Source organism: Cupressus sempervirens, unplaced genomic scaffold (genome assembly GCF_028749045.1).
Source record: "Cupressus sempervirens isolate cs-2001-9-10 unplaced genomic scaffold, ASM2874904v1 CseChr00s100001_01, whole genome shotgun sequence".
Classification (NCBI taxonomy): domain Eukaryota; kingdom Viridiplantae; phylum Streptophyta; class Pinopsida; order Cupressales; family Cupressaceae; genus Cupressus; species Cupressus sempervirens.
Genome location: NW_028322205.1, coordinates 3,842,283 through 3,865,454, shown reverse-complemented (window position 1 = coordinate 3,865,454; position 23,172 = coordinate 3,842,283). Strand labels below are relative to the sequence as shown.

Below are 23,172 nucleotides of genomic sequence, written 5' to 3'. Positions count from 1 at the left end.
AAGTTAATATAATTCCTCATCTGTAGAACTGGTTTTCCCTTAAGGGTTTTTCCAAGGACAATTTGTCCCAAAATATTGTGTTCTTTATGTTGTGAAATTCTTTCCGTATTTTATTGGTGAAGTTGCAGTTGTGTTATTTTTCAATATTAGCTAGGAATTTATTTTCGGTAGTTTAACACTCGTTTGCAATAGGAGATTAATAATAGTGACTCCAATAAGAATTTTTACATTAGTATACTAGAGCAACTAGAAATAATCACTTGTACATAGCAACCTCAAAAGTAAAGTAGCTACAATACACAACTTAAGACATTATATAGACTTTCATTTATTGATTCCTTATTTAGTACGAGTGACAAGCATTGAGTATAAGAGGTAATCGAGGCTACTTCTCATATGCATGATGTGAGAGGCGTGGTATGGGGATTGCATTTAAAAGTGCAGACTTCTTGAGAGTAATTCCGAGCTCGTCCCTCATGTCCATCTCTTCATAGCTCATGCCATCCGGAAGCACCCAATCAAACGAATGAAGCAAAGAAGCCAAAATCAAATGAACCATACGGTCCGCCAACGAAAGCCCAGCACAAATCCTTCTCCCCGCTCCGAATGGAATCAACTCGAAGTTTTGTCCCCGGTAATCCACCTTGCAATTTTCACCCGTCAGAAATCTCTCGGGCAGAAATTCGGAAGGGCTGGTCCAAACTGAAGGGTCCCTCGCAATGGCCCACACGTTCACAAACACCTGCGTGTCTTTGGGTATCACAAATCCCTCGACCACGCACGTGCTCTGAGCCTTGTGTGGAAGCAGCAGAGGAACCGGCGTGTGCAGTCGGAATGTCTCTTTCACGGCTGCACGGAGATAAGGCAGACGATCCAAATCAGATTCTTCCACTTTCCGATCGGGACCAACAACTTCATCCAGTTCCTGACGGAGACGCTTTAATTTCTCTGGATTGCGAAGGAACTCTGCCATGCCCCATTCTACCGTCGAAGTCGTCGTTTCAGTACCGGCAATAAAGAATTCCTGGAAAAAGTAAAAAGAAGATTAAATAAAAGACTGTTTCTTTAGCAGTGCATCAAATATGTACCAAGTATTTGATAAGTTGATTTCAATACAACATACAGCTATCAAGGGTCGAATATCCGCTGGTGTGAAATCCTGGCTTTGAGAATCCAGTAGAACATCCAGAAAATCCTTCGCGGAATCGTTTTTCCGGAAGCTTTCACTTTCGGAGGCCGCGAGTCTTTTCTGCAGGAACAAATCGACAAAATCGTACATCGCCTGGAAATGCTTGGACATCTGACTGCAAACGCCCTGCGGGTCGAGTAAGCGGAGAAACGGGAAAAAGTCGACCAAGTTGGGCTTTCCTCCGAGCCTCATCAACTCGCAGACGGAATGGTTGAATCCCGCTGAAGCCGGATTGTGGGGATCGAAGACTCTGGTGCTGAAGATCATATTTCCCAACAAATTCAAAGACGTGCAGAACACTGTTCGCCCGATATCTATCACATTTCCCTTGTCCTCGTAAATGAGTCGGATTGTGTGAAAAACCTCGGCTCTTCTGAGGTGTTGAAGAGCTTCTTGTCTCGTGTTGCTGAAAAGCTCGACCGTTGAGATGCGTCGGAGGTTGCGCCAATGAGATCCGTATTCGCCCCAAATAAGGGAGGCCTTGTGGTGGGAGATGGATTTGACGCCTTCTATCACCGTCCGCCCCGCGAAGATGTGGTCGTGCGTTTTGAAGACTTCCTTCGCCATGGCAGCGGAGGAGACGACCACTGTTGTCTTGGTGCCGAGGCGGAGAGTCATGAGTGGGCCGTATTTGAGAGAGAGAGCGTAGAGAGACTCCGGAGGCCTATTGCCCAGCTGAAAGAGGTTTCCCACAATGGGCCAAGCAGTAGGCCCAGGGGGCAGAGAAACCCTTGTCCTCCTCTGCCTTCTCCATAGAAAGAAGGAGAATAAGAGTGAAGCAGCAGTAAGGAGCACAGAATACCAAGAAAAGAGCGGAACCTGCATATTAGCTGTAAACAGACAAGGAGATCCTTGTTTTCTCTGGTTCAGTTTCCAGTGTATAACTAGTGTCTATTTTATAGTCAGAGTACGTTCTGGCACTTGATCTTTCCATGGATTCCCGGTCGTAACACGTTTTTGTCTGGCTTGAATTTTATACTTACGTAAATAGATTTGTCGGAATCCACTAGTTTGAATTGTTGTGTCTTTCTGTACAAGAACACATGACTGATATTATTTTATCGCCTGCTTTACTTGAATAACAGAGTCAATTGGAGATGGTGGACGGTAAGATCGGGAGTCTTTGTTGAACGGGACGTCCACTCTACTTTAAAATCAAAAATCCATATTCAATTCCAAATAAGTCTCCGAAGGATATTTATATTTTAAAGGGTATTAATTTTTATTTTATATTTTAAAGTGCACTGATATTTTAATTTGTTTTTATATTATAATTGAAAAGCTTTTGCGTTGACCAAATTTTAGAAATCAATGGTTGTAAAAAAGAGGATGCACTACTATCTAACACATCTCTGTCATCCAAAAATTGTTCACTCCCATTGAAATGCATACTTGTCATGTTGCTTTTTCCTTTGAATTCCTACAAGAAATTTGCGAATCGAACAATATATAATTTTTTTTTGAATTAATAGCAGCCAAAACAAGAGGGCTGGCCCATAACAAAAAATTGGTCAACTACTAGTGGATTACCATCAAAACTAAACTAACCCCTATTGCTCCTAGAAACAAAAACAAGATTCACAACCATAATTAAGAGAGTATCAACAGACTTAAACAAAATGCCTATAATCAAACTAAAGAGATTAAAGAAAAATATTAACAAAGGCATAACAGCCTTACAAAAACATAAGTTCGGTAACTAGCAAATTAACAGCATTAAAAAGAAAAAAGGGGAGCCCTTAAGATTTCTTGGCCTCCTTCCTCCATAAGAGGACGTTCGCCTAGTCTTCTACCAGGAAGTCAAATAACATCTTCAAGTCCTCCTTAGGCAGGTCCCCATTGGCATCCTTGAACAGGCACAGAATGGTAGCCACCGCATGTATCACCTTAATCGCAAACTTGGTTAGAAGGCACATTCTTTCCTCCATCACATGAATTCTCTCCCACGCCTCATTACCAGCCTTATGCGGACCACCCAAATGGCCATCAGTACTAGTCTTTATGGTATCTTGCACAAACAAGGGGTTAGTAGCTTTTTCAGAAACAACTTTAACGGAGGAGGAGATCATTACAGGGGAAGGCATCCTATCCACTGTATCAAGGAACGATCCTTTGTTAGATCCACACACCCCAGCTCAACTGTCACTGAAACATGTGACACGTCCTTATTCTCCTTAGCCTCACCCAAATCCAACTTAGAGGATTCTGAATCCTCTGCCACCTCCATACCTCCCACCCCAAAGTTAACCACTTTTTCTTTCATCCTCCATTTAGGGTAGACCGAATCCTCCGAGTCTGACTCCTCCTCCTACAAGGCTAATTCCTTCAATTTCCTCTTAGCATTGGATTTTGCTAACCTACCTGACCTCCTCCTACACCCTCTCCCCTCATCCTCTGACTCCACCATCACCTTCTCCTTCTCTTTATCCTGCCTCCCTTTCTTCCCCATTGGGGGGATTCACTGAGGACCCACTAGGTGAAGGTTGTGGGGTAGGGGCTCTGGGACCCATAATCCTAAGGGGAACAATTTAGGGTTGGGGGTTCAGATGGATAGGAATGTCAATTTCCAAAATCCTAGGGGGGGTAAGGGTGAGGTGAGGCAACATATAAATTGTTAAGATAGAAGAAAGCATCTATTTTTTTGTTATGATGTCATGAGAACAAGAAGTAACTGCAAATAGGGTTTATAGGCGGTCCAAGTTAGACTGATAAAGTACAAACCTAGCAAGTGGAGTGATATTAATAGGATGTGCCTACTTTTTATTTTTTAACAAAAATGTAATGTTGACTTTTTTTCAAAATTATGAATATACAATGTTTTTTTCTAAAAATTTCACTGTATTTTCATCATGATTTCTATGGTAAATAGCAAAAAAAATCACAAAATCTAAGATAATATTGACTATTAGGTGTGTTTTGTCAGGAGGATAACCTGGGCCAATAGTAATGACCTCTCATCATCACACTCCAATAGGGTCTTTGAGGTTTTACAATAGTTTTTCTTTATAAATTTTAATTAGTCTACTAGTTAATATTTTTTATTCGATTATATATTTCATGTATAAATTTTATATTATTCATTATAATTTATTTTAAAATTAAAAATTTATATTACATTTTATAAAATATAAATATTAAATATATTTTTATTTAATGTATTTTATTATTATTTTCTAGGGTAAAATGTCATAGATTTGTATTATATTTATAGAATACAAAATTGATAATTACAAATATATCATATGTCTGTAGTTTAAATATCCATGAATTTGAACTAAAACTATCAAGGTGTGAGTTTTTATTTGACCACAGGCCAATGTCATATGACTAAGCCTAAAAAATTGAAGAAAAATAATGACTTCCAGAAATATACATTGAAAGGTCATCAAGTACTACCAAAATTTAATAAAAATAAACTACATATATAGTAGTGGCTCATGAATTATGAGACTTCTTAGTAACTTCCTCTATCTCTAGACAAGGAGGACCAACCACCTAGTCTTTTGTTTCTTTGCATTCCTCATTTTTAGGAGGAGTACCACTACCCAGACTATTATCAACCTCATCCTTTAGTTTGTTTTCTGAACTCATCATCCACTATGTATTGTCAACATGTTATTAAACACAAGCTAGATAGTGGATAATGAATTATCATCTTGTGCATAGCATAGAAGGTGGCATTACTAGACACGATAAGCTCATAAGGAATAAAATCAAATAGTAAACCAAATTATTTGTCAAACACATTATGGTTTCCAAGCACCAAAATGGTTTCAATTGCATTGAACAGACAATCAAAGACCTATCTTTTCATCAAATGTTGGAAGGAAAAAAATCCAATTAGGGCCTTACACTTAAACATGCCATATTTCCTAAGAGAGACAAATAATTGAAAACCTTTCATTAACTCCCCTCTAACATATCTAGCAATCTTTTTGAGGGGTTAAAGGTTTATTTAGAATATTTTCCTACAAAATAGGAGCTCCTACTTTTTAGCACCATCAATTTAATGCATGGAAATGGCATGGGGTTGGAAATATAGCTCCACCAGCTTAGGAGATTTTTTCCCCACATGTCAACATTTTCTTCTTATTTTTCCATCAAAAAAAGATTATAAATTTAAAATCTTAGGCTAGGTTCCCACGGGCACTCACTTCCTTAAAAATAGAGCAAGTGATGCTAAATTTATATGTGAATTCACTTCAAAACATTAGCTCCTAAGTTCAAGGAAGTTGGTTGTCTAATGAATTTTAAAAATAAAAATTATATTTCTTTGTAAATTTGTATGTTGGATTATTTCATTTTTCTCAGAAAGTGAAGAGTAGGTTGTTGAAAAATGGTAGAATTATTCCCTAAGCTGGTGGGGCTATTTCTAGCCTTGACTTTTACCTTCTTAAATTGAGAGGGCTGAAAAGTTAGAGCTCCAATTTTATAGGAAAAAAAAAATCCAAATAAACCTTTGACCCCCTTAAAAAAATTATCATAGGGCTACCCGCTCTAGAAAATTAGATCCCAAGCCCCTACCATGGGACCTCTACCTTAGGCTATTTTCATTTTTAAATTTATGGGACCACCAGTTTCCTTAAATTTAGGAGCTAATTTTTTTTAGCTAGAAGAAGTTAGAAATTCATGACATCAGTCGTCATTAAATATTTTTAAAAACTCTTAGGGTGCCCGGTCCCATGGAGGGGGGCTTTCTAAAGAAATTGACTAGGTGTTGTAGAGACTTTTTGGAAATATTTAAAACCTAGTGGCCCTATGAACTTCTAGTGCAACTTGACTTACAAATCTAAACTCCAAAATTGGAGGAAATTGGGAGAAATAAATTTTTTATATTTTTAAATTAAAATTGTATATTCAAAATATAATTTTGTATTGAGAAGAAATAGGAAAACTTAATTTCCCTTCCATAATTTTATTTAGACAAGAATGTAGATTTTAAAAATATTCTCTTAAGCTGGTGGAGCTAAGAGTAAGTCACCATGCAACTTCTTAGCTTAATTTGGCTAGTAGCCAATACTCAATATTTTAAGGAACAGGTGACCCTGTGAATGCTAATTTCTTCTTAAATTAAGCAACTTAAAATTAATTTTTAAATAATTGACTTAAATTTGGGAGGGAAAAAAATAGATGTAAATGTAAAAATAGAGCAAAACAAATGGATGTAAATGAAAAAAAGGAGGGAAAATTTTCTATGTAGCCCATGTATTTTTTAAAATATATAGTAGCTGCTTAATTTGAGCCCTCCTTTTTTTTTGACAGTTTGATTTTTTTAATAAGTAGTAGTTGCTCTATGAAAGTTGGGAAAGATTCCAAATCCTCTTCTACTGGTTATTAATATATTATATGGGGATACTTGCATAGCTTATTTTTAAGTAGAAAATAGACTTAAGCAGTAGCATGGGGACATGGGGTAATTCTAGCCCCACCATCATTTTTTTGCTTAAATGAGCAAATATTGTAGGGGCTCCTATTCTTTAGGAGAAGATTGTAAATGATCCTATTAGCAATTTGTTTTCTTCTTTAGAAGACCCTGTCTTCCTTTAAAATATAAGCTTAAGTCCCTCCCTGGGACCTCAAGCTAAGATTGGAAATCTTTGTTAAACATGATGTCTACTTTACTTTAAATTCAAAAGTCATATTCATACTCAAAACAATTCTCTCAAGGATATTTATATTTTAAAGTATATTAATTTTTTGTTTATATTTTAAAGTTCATTGACTTCTTATTTAATTCTATATTATGATTGAGAAGGCTTTTTCTTTAATTTGAAATTCCCAACTCAATTTTAAAAATAAACGGCTAAAAGTGTATAAAAGAGGATGCACAATCATCCAAGTGAGCTCTACTATTTGTTTATTTGTTCATCCCTATTGAAATCATAAATTCCTATGGACTTTGCATGTTGTTTTATCCCCACATAAATCATAAATTCTCATTGTTGGAGTTGATGAAATCCAACTCCGAAGATGCCCAAGATCACTTGCATGGGAAAACTTGTCAAAGGGAAGCCAAGGAAGGAAGAGCGTGGAGCAAGGGAAAAATCCTAAATGGACATGAGAGAAAAAATATGCAAACACAAGAAAATATGTATTTACAATATGCAAGAATGAGATATGAGTTATATAATACAATGAGGGAGAGATTGGTTATAAAGGCCTCAAGGAATCTCCTAGAACAAGGTAGAAGACGCTAGGAGATAAGTGTGACAACTAAGCATACATCCACATGAAGTGGAAAGTCCTCGAACAAGTGAGAGGATAAGTATGACTTAGGAGAGAACAAACTCCTGTATTGTCAACAACTTATAAAAAACTCCTAGACTACAACTAATTAATGAAATCCATTTACCTAAGCTTAAGTAAATAGAATAAATAATTAATAAATTAATTATTTACTATAACACTTATGTCTATGGCACTTTGCTTTTTCGACAAGAAATTTGTAACTAGTACAACATATTTATCATAAAAATAGAATAATGCATCTATCTATTAAGATGAGACAAGAAAAATGACAAAGGGAATAAAAGATTGAAAAGGTTTTGTAATGATTTTCTTTTGGTTGTGTTTTCCAAGTCAAACTTGAGAAATTATAGATCCAGCATGTTCATGTGAGCAATTGCCTTTCATCATCACACTTGAATAGTACCTTTGATTTTTTTTAATAGTTGACGAGAGCTACTTATGTCCTAAATTATACCCCTATATTTCCATCCCATAGGCCTTCATTTCTATTTCTATATTCTATTTCTATACCACTTTTTCATTTTATTATGCATATATTTTAATATATATAAGTAATATTTATTTTAGTTGTTAGATAAAATATATGAATAATATTTGATTATATTTACTAACATTTATTGTGGCAAGGAAATTAATATTTCATGTGGAGGAGAAATTCCAAATATTTGAGGAGGACAACGTGCAACAAAATTACATATTATTTGTTTATGGCTATAATAAAGGAGAATATTATTTTCTAAAAATCAAGGAGAAGATTATTTTCTAAAATCAAGGAAATGATTGTGGCTAAAAGTAAAAAGAAGATTGTGGCTTTAAAATCAATGAGGAGATTATGGCTAAAATCAAGGAGAAAATTATTTGTCTAAAATGCAATGCAATGAGAATTAAACTTATAACCTCTCCCATTTTATTTATTGTCATAACCACTCAACCAAGCATGTTTTTATAACAAGCCCACAACATACCGTATTTAAACCCTAGCTAGATTTAGCCATTTCTCCTCCCTGGCCTGAGGGAGAGAAAGATAAAGATAATGTTGTTGCTGTTGATGATGGTTGGACTCCCCTTAAGCCATTTACTCTGCCCACTTTTCAGTGGGGCTCTGATGATAAGGATCCTCCTTCCTCGGTTGATGTTGCACTGACAATTTGAGGATTTCTTTGTTTTCTGTTATTTTCTATAATTATTTTGATGAATAGATGATTTTCGGCCAGTGGCCGTATGAACTCGCACGGTGATCCTATATCCCCTAGCCCTTTTTTTTGTGAATATGTAACTTTATTATATTTTTTTAATATAAGGAAGGGACTATTCATCAAAAGTATAACAAATGCCTATTATAAGAAAAGACACCTATTATAAGCAAAGTGGACAACAAATGGTTTGAACCACTAACCTCCCATTTATAATATTTACTTCTCCACATTCAAGTGTGCATGTTTTTGGTTGTTGTTGTAAAATTACATTTTTATAGATGGGAATGCTGAAAATAAAGCATTTGACCTCTCTTATATATTGTAAATGAAATTATTGAGAAGGGGAGGTAAGACAAATTTTTGTAGGCTGATTTTTCCTATAGCAACAACTTGTGTAAACTCTATATTATTGGATGGATAAAGAAATATAATTCTAATTGAAGGAGTGTTGAAGAGTATTTAATTTTCATCACCAAGCATACTAAGGAGGCAAGATCCACTTCTTAGAATGATTGGTGATTTAGTTTACATTGTTTGTGTGTTTTTATTTTCCATGTGTTACTATTTTTATTTGAGTTCATATATATAGAATTAATTCCTGAAAGTTCAATTAGAGGTGTGATGAAAATTTCATAATAAGGTGAAATTCTGATTTGTATTTTGAATGCAATTTTAAGGAACTCAAAATTTCCAATCTGTTGATAATAATACCCAAACTTTCAAGTTACCTTGATGAAAACCCCAAAGTTTTCTTAATTCTAATCTACAAATCAGTAAGAAGGTCTGGGGTAATGATAACCAAGCACTGTTATAAATTCATCTTGACTTTCTCATGATAAATTTTATGCAACTTCTAATAAGAAAGGCAAACTTTGGGCAAGAATGAGGTGTTTGATTTGAGATCTGGGCAGTTTGGATGAGCAAGTGGTCAATTCCAACTTGAGGTGGCGACAGAATCTTTAGAATGAATGATAAATTCTGGAAACACGAGGGAATTTTCATAGCAATCAATGATTTTCCACCCAATTATTATATATATTTTTCAAAGGCGAGACCCAAACAATTGACTTTTTAATACAAAAATTCAAGTGAAGAAATGGGAATTTGGGTGATATATTTGGAAAATCCAAATGTTTGACATCTAATTTGAATCAAACCTGAGGTGTTTGAGACAAGAAACTAGCAATCGAATGCATAGATTGATTTACAACGCCCAAATTTTTGAACGAACGGGGTGGGAATCAATGTTGTTCAGAACAAGCAAGATTCAACCAATTTTTTGAGCTAACCTTTGGGCAAGCCCAATCAACGTCAGATTTCCAACTTGCTTGGGGCTTCAAAGCCAAGTAATGTCTGATCTCCACCCTCTTTTGGGGCTCCCAGATCTCCCAAGTTCAAAGAAAATATGGACTCAGATCTATGTCCTCAACCGGGAAGAAAAATTGGAAAACAAACGAAATTTTGGTTTCTAAATTGAAGAATGAAATGAAGACAGTTCAACACAGAGGTATTGTTGAGATCAATTTCAATTGCAAGAGCCCAAGAAGGCAAACTTGCAAATTTCTATGTTGATTTTTATATATATTATATTAATGAAACAAGCAATTACTTATAATATTCGATAAAGATTCATGTTTGTAAACATAACAAAATCAGAAAATCTTTGCAGTTCCTTTCAAACTATTTACTAAATTGGATCAATATAATTACCCATGTTTCCAAAGTAGAAGATATTTGTGATAAAATGCCAGAGCTCATACTACTTGAAAAATTGAATAGGATTTAAATATAGATGATCGGGTGATATTATCTGCACAAAAAGCATCTTCATAAGCCATCATTGTTATCAATCTTAAAAAATCTAACCTAAAAGATGTTTATGTACGAAGAAGCACATTGGCTATAAAATGCAGTAAATCATAACTCTACAGTACTAATATTAAAATGTATCAATCACAAGTCCTACCTAAGGCCACGGCATTCAGTTGGCATTGAGCAGCACTCTATGGTGGCCATTTGTTGTATACCATTCATCAAATTGTTGGACTGGACATGCATGTTACTTGTTTTATTTATGACAGTAAAATTGGTCTCTGTGCAGAAGTCATAACTCTTTATTTAACCGTTGGATCTTTCTGATTTTGTGATATATTGTTCAAAACCTAGTTGTGTTACCGGTCACCAAAGCGATTTTACAGATTTTTAATGGTTTGTGTGTTACGGGTCACAAAGTGCATAGTTATCAAATCTGTCATTACTGGGACAGTCATAGAGAGGAAATGAACTTTGCTTTGTTCACCAAGGTTAAATGGATATGGTTACAATTCAAGGAAAGTGGAAAAGAAGCTTGTATTGATAAGTATTTATTTATTTGATCAATGGACTAATGGTTGTTGTTTGTAGCACAGTCAATGGACATGCCTAACGTTACAAATATTACACAAGTTGGAAGTTGCTATTATCATGAACATGTTGCAGGTATGGGGCAGATTTGAAATTTGTTTGAAAGCATTGATATGATAAAAATAAGAGATCGAAGATTTACTAAGATCTGAAATAAGCACAAATACTTGGCAATGGAAAAAACAGAAATAAACACTTAAGAGAGAAGCAAATTTTATTCATCAAACTGATTGCAACAAGGCTATGCAATGGCCTCTATATATAGAAAGCCCATGAGATGAGAAGATGATTCTAGAGGATAAGGTGATAAGGTTGTATGACCTAGTATCAAGGAGGACATTCATATCTTCTCAGGATAATGTTGTATGACCTAGTTTCATGGAGGACATTCCTATCTTGTTACCAATTTAATAGGAAATGTGTGGCATACTTGCTGTTTGGTTATAACAGCATGACTGTTGACTATTTCTAACATCCTCCTTTAATTTCTACCACTAATGATAATGTATGAGAGAAATTACAATAAAAAATATAGATAGGATAGGTCCCGGCATTCAGCCTTGTTAGGTACCTATTTACAACAAAAGAAAGAGAGGGGAACATGACATGACTATCCCCCCTTAATGTTCACCTCAATCATGCCGAGCATGCCTCGCAGTTTCAAAAATTTGGCCTCAAGCATACTCTTAGTAAATATATCTGCTGCTTGGTCTTCACTTGGACTAAAGAGAAGATTAACAAAATTTGCTTGAACAAGGTCCTGAATATAGTGAACATCAATCTCAATGTGTTTTGTTTTAGCATGAAAAATAGGATTATTTGCAACTTGAATAGCACTTTGATTATCACAATACAAAGGAGTAGCTGAACTTTGTGCAAAACCAAGCTCAAATAAAAGGTTGCGAATCCAAACTACTTCCTTTCCAGCTTCTTTTGTTGCTCTATATTCTGCTTCACATGAGGACAATGATGTAGTAGTTTGTTTTTTGCTGCTCCATGTAATTGGACCTGACCCGAGTTGAAAAATATAACCACCAGTAGATTTTCTATCATCTATGTCACCTCCCCAGTCTGAATCTGTGAAGCCAGTCAAAGTAATTGAAGACTTGTAACTATAATGAATGCCATAGTAAATGGTGCCACGAATGTATCGTAAAATTCTTTTGGCAGCCAACCAATGAGTTTCTTTTGGTTCCTGCATAAATCTAGATACCAAATTGATTGCAAAACAAATGTCTGGTCTAGACTGTGTTAGATAAACCAAGCTACCAACAAGCTATCTATATAAAGTAGCATCCACCTTCTTGGAAATACATTCTTTAGTAAGCTTAATTCCAGATTGAAAAGGAGCAGGGGCTGGCTTACATTCAAGCATGTTAAATTTATCTAAAAGATCCAAAGCATATTTTGCTTGAGAGATAAGTAACCCATCATGAAGTCTACTAATTTGCAAGCCAAGAAAATAATTCAGTTCACCCAGATCACTCATATGAAATGCCCCTTTAACATCTAATTTGAAATCACTAATTAACCCAATATTTGGTCCAGCTATGAGTAAATCATCCACATAAGCTACAATAAGAATAATTTCATTTTGCACTCTTTTCACATAAAGATTTGGATCTGATTTGCATTTTTGAAACCCATGAAGCTGAAAATACCTATCAATCTTCTCATTCCATGCTCTTGGTGCTCGTTTAAGCCCATAAAGTGACTTCTTTAATCTACAAACAAGATTAGGATGTTGCTGATCTACAAAACCTGGTGGCTGATCCATATATATTTCTTCACATAAATCTCCATTTAAGAAAGCATTTTTTACATCCATTTGATGAATATGCCACCCAAGACTTGCAGCCAAAGAAAGAATAATTCTAATTGTATTCATTTTAATAACAGGAGAAAAAGTTTCTTCATAATCAACACCCTCTTTTTGATTAAATCCCTTAGCAACCATTCTAGCTTTAATTTTTTCTATAGCACCATTTGATTTACATTTTGTTTTATAAATCCATTTGCAACCAATGACATTCTTACCTTTGGAAAGTTGCACAAGTTCCCAAGTTTTATTTTTCACCAAAGCATCATATTCTTCTTCCATAGCTTGCTCCCATTCTTTCTTCCCTCTAGCTTCCTCATATGATCTTGGGTCATTTACTTGTAATACTTTGGCCATGAGAGCACTACCATTCCTCCTTTGGATCTTTGAGCCTTGCCTATATATTTCTTCAACACTCCTTGTCTTTTGGCTAGCTGAAAAGTTATCTTCTTCATCATTACTACCTACAGAAAATGTTTGATTACAAGCATTAGTTGTGTTGTTTTCACTAGTATTTTCATCATTTGTAGAAGTGCACAACTCATCCTCATCAATGTAGTCTCCATTTCCTCCTAAAATATCTGAAAAATGAGAAGCATTTGGTGTTGTAGAGTGAGAAGGAGTGGCTATAAGTTGTGAATGCTCATCAAACTTCACATCTCTACTAACAAAGACCTTGTTTGTTGTCAAATCATATAACCTATAAGCCTTTGATTCTTCACTATAACCCATAAACAAACACTTATGACTCTTTGGTTCTAACTTTTCCCTTTGTGCATCAGGAATGTGTGCCCAAGCAATACACCCAAATACTTTAAAATATCCAATGTGAGGTTTCTTACCACTCCATGCTTCTTCTGGGGTGATATTTGTGAGAGCTTTGGTGGGGATTCTATTTATAATATGTGTAGCACAAGAAACAGCCAAACCCCAAAATTTATTATGCAAACTTTTAAAATGCAACATACAACGAGCCATTTCTAAAAGAGTTCTATTCATTCGTTCAGCCACCCCATTTTGTTGAGGAGTATAAGGAATTGTTCTTTGCACCTTAATACCATAATTTTCACAAAATGACTCAAAAGCATAATTGCAATATTCATCCCCATTATCTGTCCTTAAACATTTAATTGTTTTGCCACTTTGATTTTCAAGTAATGCCTTAAACTTTTGAAATACTTCAAACACTTCTTTTTTCCTTTCAAGAAAATAAACCCATACTCTCCTGCTATAATCATCAATAAAAGTGAGAAGGTACCTAGCACCTGAAAGTGAAGGATATCCTGGTCCACATAAATCACTATGAATAAGTTGCAATGGATGATTAGCTCTCCATGCTTTACCTGAATCAAAAGGATCTTGATGATGTTTCCCTAATACACAACCTTCACACACACCTTCACAAGCTGAAATTTTTGTTAATCCTCTAACCATATCCATTCTAACCATGTCTTGTAATTTTCTATAATTTAAATGTCCAAGTCTAGCATGCCAAAGTTGTGACATATAATCAGTCTGAGCAATAAAAGCATGAGAGAGTGTCTTTTTATCATCAAGAAACTCCAAAAATTTAAATAGATTCTCTTCATGATCAACTCTACCAATAGCAATTATATTGCTTGGGTCTTTTCTATCTCTAACAATAACTTGATCAGCATTGACAAAAAACTCATATCCAGCTTGAACTATTTTGTATATAGAAATAAGATTCACCCCCAATCCTTTAACCAATAAAACATTTTTCAAAGACCCATGTGTTACATTAATAGTTCCTGTTCCTAAAACTGGAAGTTTCATTTTATTGCCAATAGAAATTTCTTGATCTGAATTCTTCCCTTCATAAAAATCAATAAACAAAGATCTATGCCCAGTCATGTGAGATGATGTCCTTGAATCTAAAATCCATTCTTTATTAGTATCTGAAGCAAAGTATCCCCCTTTAACACTAGATTTACTTTTGGGTGTAGCAATTACCTCCTCATTTGATTTCTCTTGCCTTTTTAAAGAGATAGCTACGAAACTATGATTATCCTTCTTTCCATCCTTAAACCTTTCTTGCTTGGGCTTATATTGATGCCTTTCATTGTCCCTCTTCTTCAAACAAAACTTCTCCATGTGATTCTCACCTCCACAATACCTGCAAATAAAAGGCTTTCTTCTAGCTTGCTTTTCTGCACCATCATTTCTAAAAAAATGATTAGAACCTTCATGATTTCGAAATTTATTATTTCCTTTCCAATTCTTTTTTTATCATTTCTAAAAAAATTTCTTTTGGCTATATATGCATGATTCTTCTTAATATGCCCTTCTTTAATAAGCTAAACTTCTTCATCTAAAACATATTTGCAAAATTGATCAAAAGTTTGTTGGGGGGTATTGGGATTTAGTTGAAGAACCCTTTTCCTTGATTCCTTAAAAAATTTATATGGCTGGGGAAGCTTACTTTCAACCATTGCAATCAACTGAAAATCCTTTTTTGCATATTCATCACCTATTTTTTTTAGCTGAGTATTTAAAAAAGTAACTTCATTGAAGTAATCAGACATTTTTTCAAAATAAGATGGATCTAAATTCATCAATTTTTCTTCTATACTAAACGTGCTAGCCATGTCTGCATCTTTATAATCTTTTTCTAAGGTCTCCCACAACTCTATTGTGTTATCAATATCAACAAATCTTCTATTTAGATTGGGGCTCAAAGCTTTACCAATAATACCTCTAGCTTGCTCCAACTTACATTTCCACAACTCCTTTTCTTTATCAGTTTGTTGAGGTTCCCCAATTTCTTTATTTACTATCCTCCATAAAGCCTTCTCTCTTAGAGCATTCTTGACTGCAATCTTCCAATCTGCAAAACCACTTCCATCAAAGATAGGCAAAACTTCATTTGAAGAACCCATGTTAGCAAAAAGATCAAGTTCGAACAAATCTAGCAATGCTCCAATAGCATAATAGCCCTGCAACCAAATATCACTCCAAAAAAAAATCAGCCCTGCAAACAAACCATTTTCAACAAACTATTTGCCTGTAGCAAAACCCTCTAGCAATATTTCTAGCTGAATTTCTAAATAAATCTCCAGCTGAACTTGGCTAAACCTTGCTCTGATACCATGATAAAAATAAGAGATCGAAGATTTACTAAGATCTGAAATAAGCACAAATACTTGGCAATGGAAAAAACAGAAATAAACACTTAAGAGAGAAGCAAATTTTATTCATCAAACTGATTGCAACAAGGCTATGTAATGGCCTCTATATATAGAGAGCCCATGAGATGAGAAGATGATTCTAGAGGATAAGGTGATAAGGTTGTATGACCTAGTATCAAGGAGGACATTCATATCTTCTTAGAATAATGTTGTATGACCTAGTTTCATGGAGGACATTCCTATCTTGTTACCAATTTAATAGGAAATGTGTGGTATACTTGCTGTTTGGTTATAACAGCATGACTATTGACTATTTCTAACAGGATTTGCTGAATTATTTGAGGATAAAATACTGATATTGATGGTTTTAAGTTAATATCATTGTTGAATTAATTAACAATCTATTATGGGATGGAAGGATGTTGAGTCATTTGGTGTTTTGGAAACAATGATGATTGTTTTTATTGAAGCATGTTGATTGATGAAATAGTGTGTGATTAAGACTTTGACGAAGGGGTCAAAGGACTGGGGTAATGTGTTCTCCAAGAGGTTGATGTCTTGAGAAAAATATAATTATGATTGGAATACACTGATCCTAACATGACTGATTATGTGATGTAGCATGTAGAACATGATATTTGAAGATTGATTATGAATAAGTGAATTGGAAAAGTTGTATTTGGTTGAGGACTATGATGTTTTTTTGTGAAATGTTGTTTGGATATTGATTTGGGTTCGAATCCTAGGAAAGGATACTACTTTAGAATCTGATTAGATGATTATGGAAGATTCTTGAGATATTGATTACTGCCACCAATTGAAGATATCTAAGTGTGGGTTCATAGCTGCTGCAAGGACATATTAATAGTTTGCATGAACACTACTTAACCACACTTCTTGATATTCATAAGAGGATGCCATCGAAGGTTGTAAAGCATTGGGAGATGGTTTGTAGTAGGAAACATACATATTCTATCAAACTGCATGCAAAGGGTATATCAGATATCAAATTAAGAGTTTGAATTCACAGTATAAAAATAAAGCCTGCAATTTTTCTCAATTCATTTGATCTTGCTATAGAATAATTTTTCATAGTGTAGTAATATTCTTTTGTAAAGTTGCTTGAATTTATCCAATCAGAATAATTGATTCCATACCACATTGTTAGTCAAGTGCTTCTATACTATAAGCCACTTAAACAATGTAGTTAGCTAGTTTTGGTGAAGTCTAGACAATGACGAAAGTTGTATCCACACTATATATAGATAAGAATACAAGTAATTCTATCCTAATATAAATTAAAAAATTACTTCACTAAGTCTAGGAATACTAAATGTGTGTCCACTCAAGTCTCTATCTTTTGTGTCACAGAAAATGTTACCAACAAAGGATGTTACCCTATAAATTGGTGAGTAGAAGGATAAGGATGTTACCAGCAAACCTTATTTTTACCGGAATTTATACTTTGACATCATTGAGAGATTTCTTGTTTGTTGGGTTAAATGTGTATTGGTTGGTTTAACTTTCTTGGAACTTGGCTTTGGGGTTAAATGTGTATTTTTTAGAACTTGGTTGGTTAAATGTTAATGATTATGATAGGCCAAAGAGGTTGATGCTCAAAACATGAACAGTGATAAAGTTTGCAAATTTGTAATGTATCGTTTTCAGTTTTAAATTTGTAATATATTTATTATAATAATATATGATGATTTTTTAAATGTATGACACAGAAGCCAGACTTTCAACATGAACTAGGAGATCATAAATCATAGAACAATGCCATATTGAAAATGATAAACTACTGAGTTGAATAGTGATAACTTTTACTGTTAATCAACATTGTATCAAGTTTCAAATTGATTACGAATTGAATTAGGCATGAGAGACAACAAGCTAATATGCAAACAAAAAACCAAAACAATAATCAGAAATCTTAATCAGGGTCCTTAGTTATGACTCTCTATATTGAGTACTCGGTACTACTTGGGTACGTGGGTACGCATACCAAGAGTGTGGGTATGTGTATCCATGCAACCTAGATCCTTGTAAGTTTTTATAAGTCTATTATTCCCTAATACATGATTCTCCTAAACATGTAATTCTGCCCCAAATATGTTAAGATCGTCATAGTTAACTATGACTCAAGTTTTCTGTTTGAATAGAAGTTAAGAGTTTAATTATTGTCTCTACAATTATTTATTTATTTAGTTTTTCAAGGCTAAGATTATAACAATGACATGTCTGAGTTTTAGCTTCCATAGATTAAAACTTCGGAAAGTAAGATTTCAATCCTTACAAAGTTTAGATAATCAACAAGTAAAGTATATTTTTTTTCCTTATTGATAACATGTTGAACATAACAACACACCAAAAGCTCACAAATTTCTCAGTTTAGATCAAGCATTACTGAACTGAAGTATTGTGTTGGGATTTATACTTATTGCTCTGATATGGAAATTTTCCATCTCTTCATCTAGGGTTATGATCATTGATGTTCTGAATGACAGTACAATTATGACTCTCTCTAAGGATCATGTCAAGCCTTCTCCAATGTTTGATAGCTAGATATTAAAGGAAATTTGTGCAACAAGTGTTGTATTGGGCACATACCTTCCAATTATGACTGAAATTTTTCTGGGAAAAGTGTGAGACTATTTCTTCTCAAAAAAATTTTGTGTTCAATCAATCAGGGGCAATTGAGATAAAGAAATGGCTGCATTGTACTGACAAGTCAAAATTGTAAGCCATGCTTTTATTTTTGTCACAGGATCCCAAATCTATTCATGTGAAGAGCAACCTAGGACTATGCTTATGAGTGCTTTTATAATCACTCTTCTGTTTGCAACATTTATTGTAGTCTATGTCAATTGGGGATTTACAAATATCAAAGGTTGTGGTTGGGGCTGGACAAGAGTTATTCGGCTCTATAGTATGGTATAGATTGAATCAACTATGTAACTCCTGTTGAACTACAATTTTTTTTTTTGTAGATTGAACCAATTAATTATCATATTCTATACCATACAAAAATATATATATTAATTGTCTGTAAGATAATACTTATGGCAAGAGTAAAAGAGATATAAGGGTTTCAATGGTATTTAGAACTTACAGTGTAAGATCGTAGCCATGGAGATCAACAATCAACAACATCAAGATTTGAGATTGTCAACTGCTGAATTCAAGTGAGCATTTGAGGAGGATGAATGTGCACCACAATATTTGCTTGAACGAAGAACATAATAGGGTTAAAATGGGCTTCCAAGGAATAAAAGAGAGTGAAAATGGGCTTTAACTCAGCGAGAAAGATAAAATTCCCTCCAAATGTAACCTATTACTTTGGAATCGGGGTTTCTCTATATATTATTAAGAAAAGTAACACTAAGCATTGTTTAATGATGTTAACTATGTTTTTATTATAATAAATTATCAATGTTTTTAATTATAAGTTATTAATTATTAATTTTTCAGTTATGTTTAACTTTTTAATTTAATTATATTTAAACATTTGTATATGTAAAGTAGAAGATAGTTTTGACATCTAGTAAAATTGTGATATTGTTATTAATTGTGTAGTTCTTGGGTCAAACTAATTGAGCCATGTTTCAGGAGTAGTGGTTCAAGAACACATCTCCCATGAGAATGAATGGAATACATAGTACTCATTGCATATTGTAATTATCATTATAATTGATGTTTGTTCAAATCAAAATGGTTAGAAAGAGTTTTATTTTTTTGCATGGATTGAACTACTATGACAATTGCAATGTCTATGAATGAGCTTTAAAATATCCAAATCTAATAACTTTTGCACCTTAAAATGATGATATATCTATTATAATCATTTGAAAAACATTTATTTGGATTTTTTTTCATTTTTTCATTTTCCTATTTTCTTATTGAAGTTCGCAGTGTTTCAATAAAGGTATTTTATTGTAGTAATTATTGCTCAACTAAGAAATGAGTTCCTTTTACATGAATGAAAAATGTTGATTTTATTCTTAATGCAATGTCAAATATCAACCATATACATGTTTGGGTGATTAATTATTAGTGACTAAGTATTTGGTAGTTTATGTAGTCACTTTTTCTTGGTTGATCTTGTGATTTTACCTAGTGACTAAATTAGTCACATATTTGGTCACCTATAGTTGTAAATTGCAAAGAAATAGTAGAATGTGATAAATTTTAGTCACGTGACCAAATTTTTAGTCATGTGACTAAAGATTTTAGTCATGTAGTCACATATTTGTCAATATGTACTAGTGATTTAATGATATAAATATGGATAGAGTCGTACTTAGCACTAGCTAGATAGTTAGTTTGTGCACAACTAGATTTGTTTTATTAGTTTAGAAGCATATGTTTGCATAAAGATATTCCTCACTCTCAAAAAAATTGAGGAGAAGATTTTTTATAAATTCAGGAATGTAATATGTATTCCAGGCCGCCATTATTTTGGTGCTTGCATTTGGAGTGTAGTGATTCTTGCCTAAGTGTGTTATATTTTTTGAATGTATGTTCATGGAATGTAACTAGGCCAATATTTTTATTGTGTTATTATGGTTGTGCAATCTTTTAATTCTAGTTTTTGCTATAGTTCTACAAATTCTGCTAACATACTTAGTTTGAGAAGAGATCACCCTCATTGTTTCTACATAGCTTTTTGTCTCACATAAGCACACTTTCTGTGAACTTGCGATTTGATGAAAAGTGAAATATCTTATAGTTACTAAATTCGCATCGATGATTACATCAGTGGTATTAAGGAAGTGTTGCTTTTATTTTCATTGGTTACCTACTAGTCTTTTCAAAGGCTTAACTCACACATGTTTTTATGTTTATGTTCATTAGGAATTTACTTTTCATGTTATTTGCTTAAACTTCTTGTTACCCCATCTTTGTTATTTTCTTTTACAAACACTTGGTTAATTTAGGAATTCATATAGTTTCATCATTAGATTGCATTCATAAAAACTAGAAAAATATATTTCTTTTTGTGTGTTTTATTCCTTTGAGATAGCAAGTAGATTCTACATCTTATTCAAATTGTTTGTAATAAAAAAAGTCTCCCTATGAATAACTACATTTATCTTCAACTGAGTGGATTCTAGTAGATTGCAACATCACTCGAAACCTTGGAGTTGATCCCAAATTGGCTTTTCAAGAGAGGAGTTTGAAACGATTCCTACCATTAAGCATCATGCAAAATGATAGCTCAATAGTACTTATGGACCTTGAGTAACTTGTTCAACCCACCCCCCCTCCTCTTAGTTATTCTAAACATTTTACAAGAATAAATAACACCAAACTCTAACCCTAAACCTAAGGAAGATCAAGACGAGGAAAGATTATTAAGAGTGTTGTTCATAGAAGTTGATGAAAGCCAACTTCACAGCTCACCAAGATCACCTACATGCAAATAACCTATTGAAAGGAAACCAAAGAAGGAAGAGGTGGAGCTTGGAAAAACACTAAATGGACTGAGAGAGAAGATATTGCAACAATGAAAAATAATTGTTGTACAATATGCCTTGAAAATGAGTTATGAGTTGAGAAATACAATGAGAGAGCCCAAATATAAAGCCCTCAAGGAAGCTTATAGAACAAGCTAGAAAGTGCTAGAAGATAAAGTTGACAACTAAGCATATGTCCACAAAAGGTGAGATATCCTTGATCAAGGTGAGAGGATAAGTATGACTTAGATAGGAACACACTTTCATGTTGTCAAGAACTCCTAGACTATAACTAATAAATAAATGCATTAATCTAAGTAAACTTAAGTAAAATAATAAACAATTATTTACTCTAACATCCCCCTTAATTGCAACTTAGGGGAATTCCTTCAGCTCACAAAAACTAAGATGAAATGCAGAATGGGCCCTAGCAACGAGGCCATGTTAGGTACCCATGTACAATGAAAAGAAATGCAACCTATAAAAATGGGAAAAGGGAAAAACCTCATGGAAAAAACCCTCCCCCAAAAAGAGGTAAGAAAATCTAGTGAAGGACTGAAGAAGCCTCAAACTAGAGGAATGTCCCATAAAATAGGAACAAAGAAGATCATGAAGAGCATCACTAAAGCATGAAGAAGCCACGAACTCTATCATCAAAAAGAAACTACTGATCTAAAGAACTTCCATGGAAGAAGAAGGCATGAACTGAGTGTGTATATAAGGTAGATGATCCATCTTATCGAAATGCATAGGTAGCCAGCCACTGCAATCGTCTAGTATACAAGATCAAGTACTAAATACATAGTTCACACTATCAAACCATCAAACCAAGGAAGCATTAGAACAATAGAATAGCCCCCCCTTAATGTAGATGGGATGAGATGATAGGAAACTAAAAAGGTGGGCCAAAATCCTCCTATAGAAAGAACTAAGAACAACGAGAGAGTTGAAGAGGTACAAACACCTATAAAGGCATGGTCACAAACTCTACATGGCGCAAAAAAGGAATAGGGCACAAAAGTGGCAAACAACTATCCCCCCATGGTTCTTTATAAAATAGTGCAAGTACAACTATCTCAAAACAATATTCATGAACTTGAGTTGCAAGAGTGTCAAATTATCTCAGTGCGATTGCATAAAAATTCTTACAAATGATAGCTACAATGGTTAGAAAAACAAAAAAGCAAATACAAAAGATAGTACAGCCCAAAAAAAAAGATCCCATGCCATGAAAATAATCCTCAAACCTAGAACATCCAAGATATCCACCATAGAGCAAAAATGCCAAAAATATGATAGAAAGAGCATGGGGTAGAATCTGAAAGAAATGACAACATTTCTAAAAAGATTACAAAACTAGCTTTCCAAAAATATAACATTTTCATAAAAATGGAGATGGGATGCAAAAGATAATCTTGTTGGAGTGAAAAATAGAATTTTGGACTTTGACTATAAAAATGGGCAACAAAACTCTATCAAAACCCAAATATACCTAAACCAATGTCTCCATCTTGGAACTAGCTTTTTGGAACTTCTTTTCGATCTGAAAAATACGTTCATATGCTCAAGTTATAGTCAAAAAACTATGAGTAGGTGAAAAAGATACCTAGAGTGCTAGCAGGGGTGCTGATGTAGGCTGATGTCATGCTGAGATCAGAAAATCACCAGCTTAAAATTAACGGCATCACAACCATTGTAGAAAAAAAAGGGC

The 23,172-nt window shown here is 34.0% G+C and overlaps 1 protein-coding gene across 1 annotated transcript; it reads right to left on the bottom strand.

Annotated features, from left to right (window-relative positions):
* Nucleotides 1-304: 304 nt before the first annotated feature.
* Nucleotides 305-2,068, bottom strand: LOC149527878 (geraniol 8-hydroxylase-like). Its single transcript, XM_089812052.1, has 2 exons — nucleotides 1,124-2,068; nucleotides 305-1,024 (listed from the first exon to the last, which is right to left on the bottom strand). The coding sequence occupies exons 1-2, from the start codon at nucleotides 2,012-2,014 to the stop codon at nucleotides 386-388; spliced, it is 1,530 nt and encodes a 509-aa protein (XP_089668178.1). The 5' UTR covers nucleotides 2,015-2,068; the 3' UTR covers nucleotides 305-385.
* Nucleotides 2,069-23,172: the final 21,104 nt, after the last annotated feature.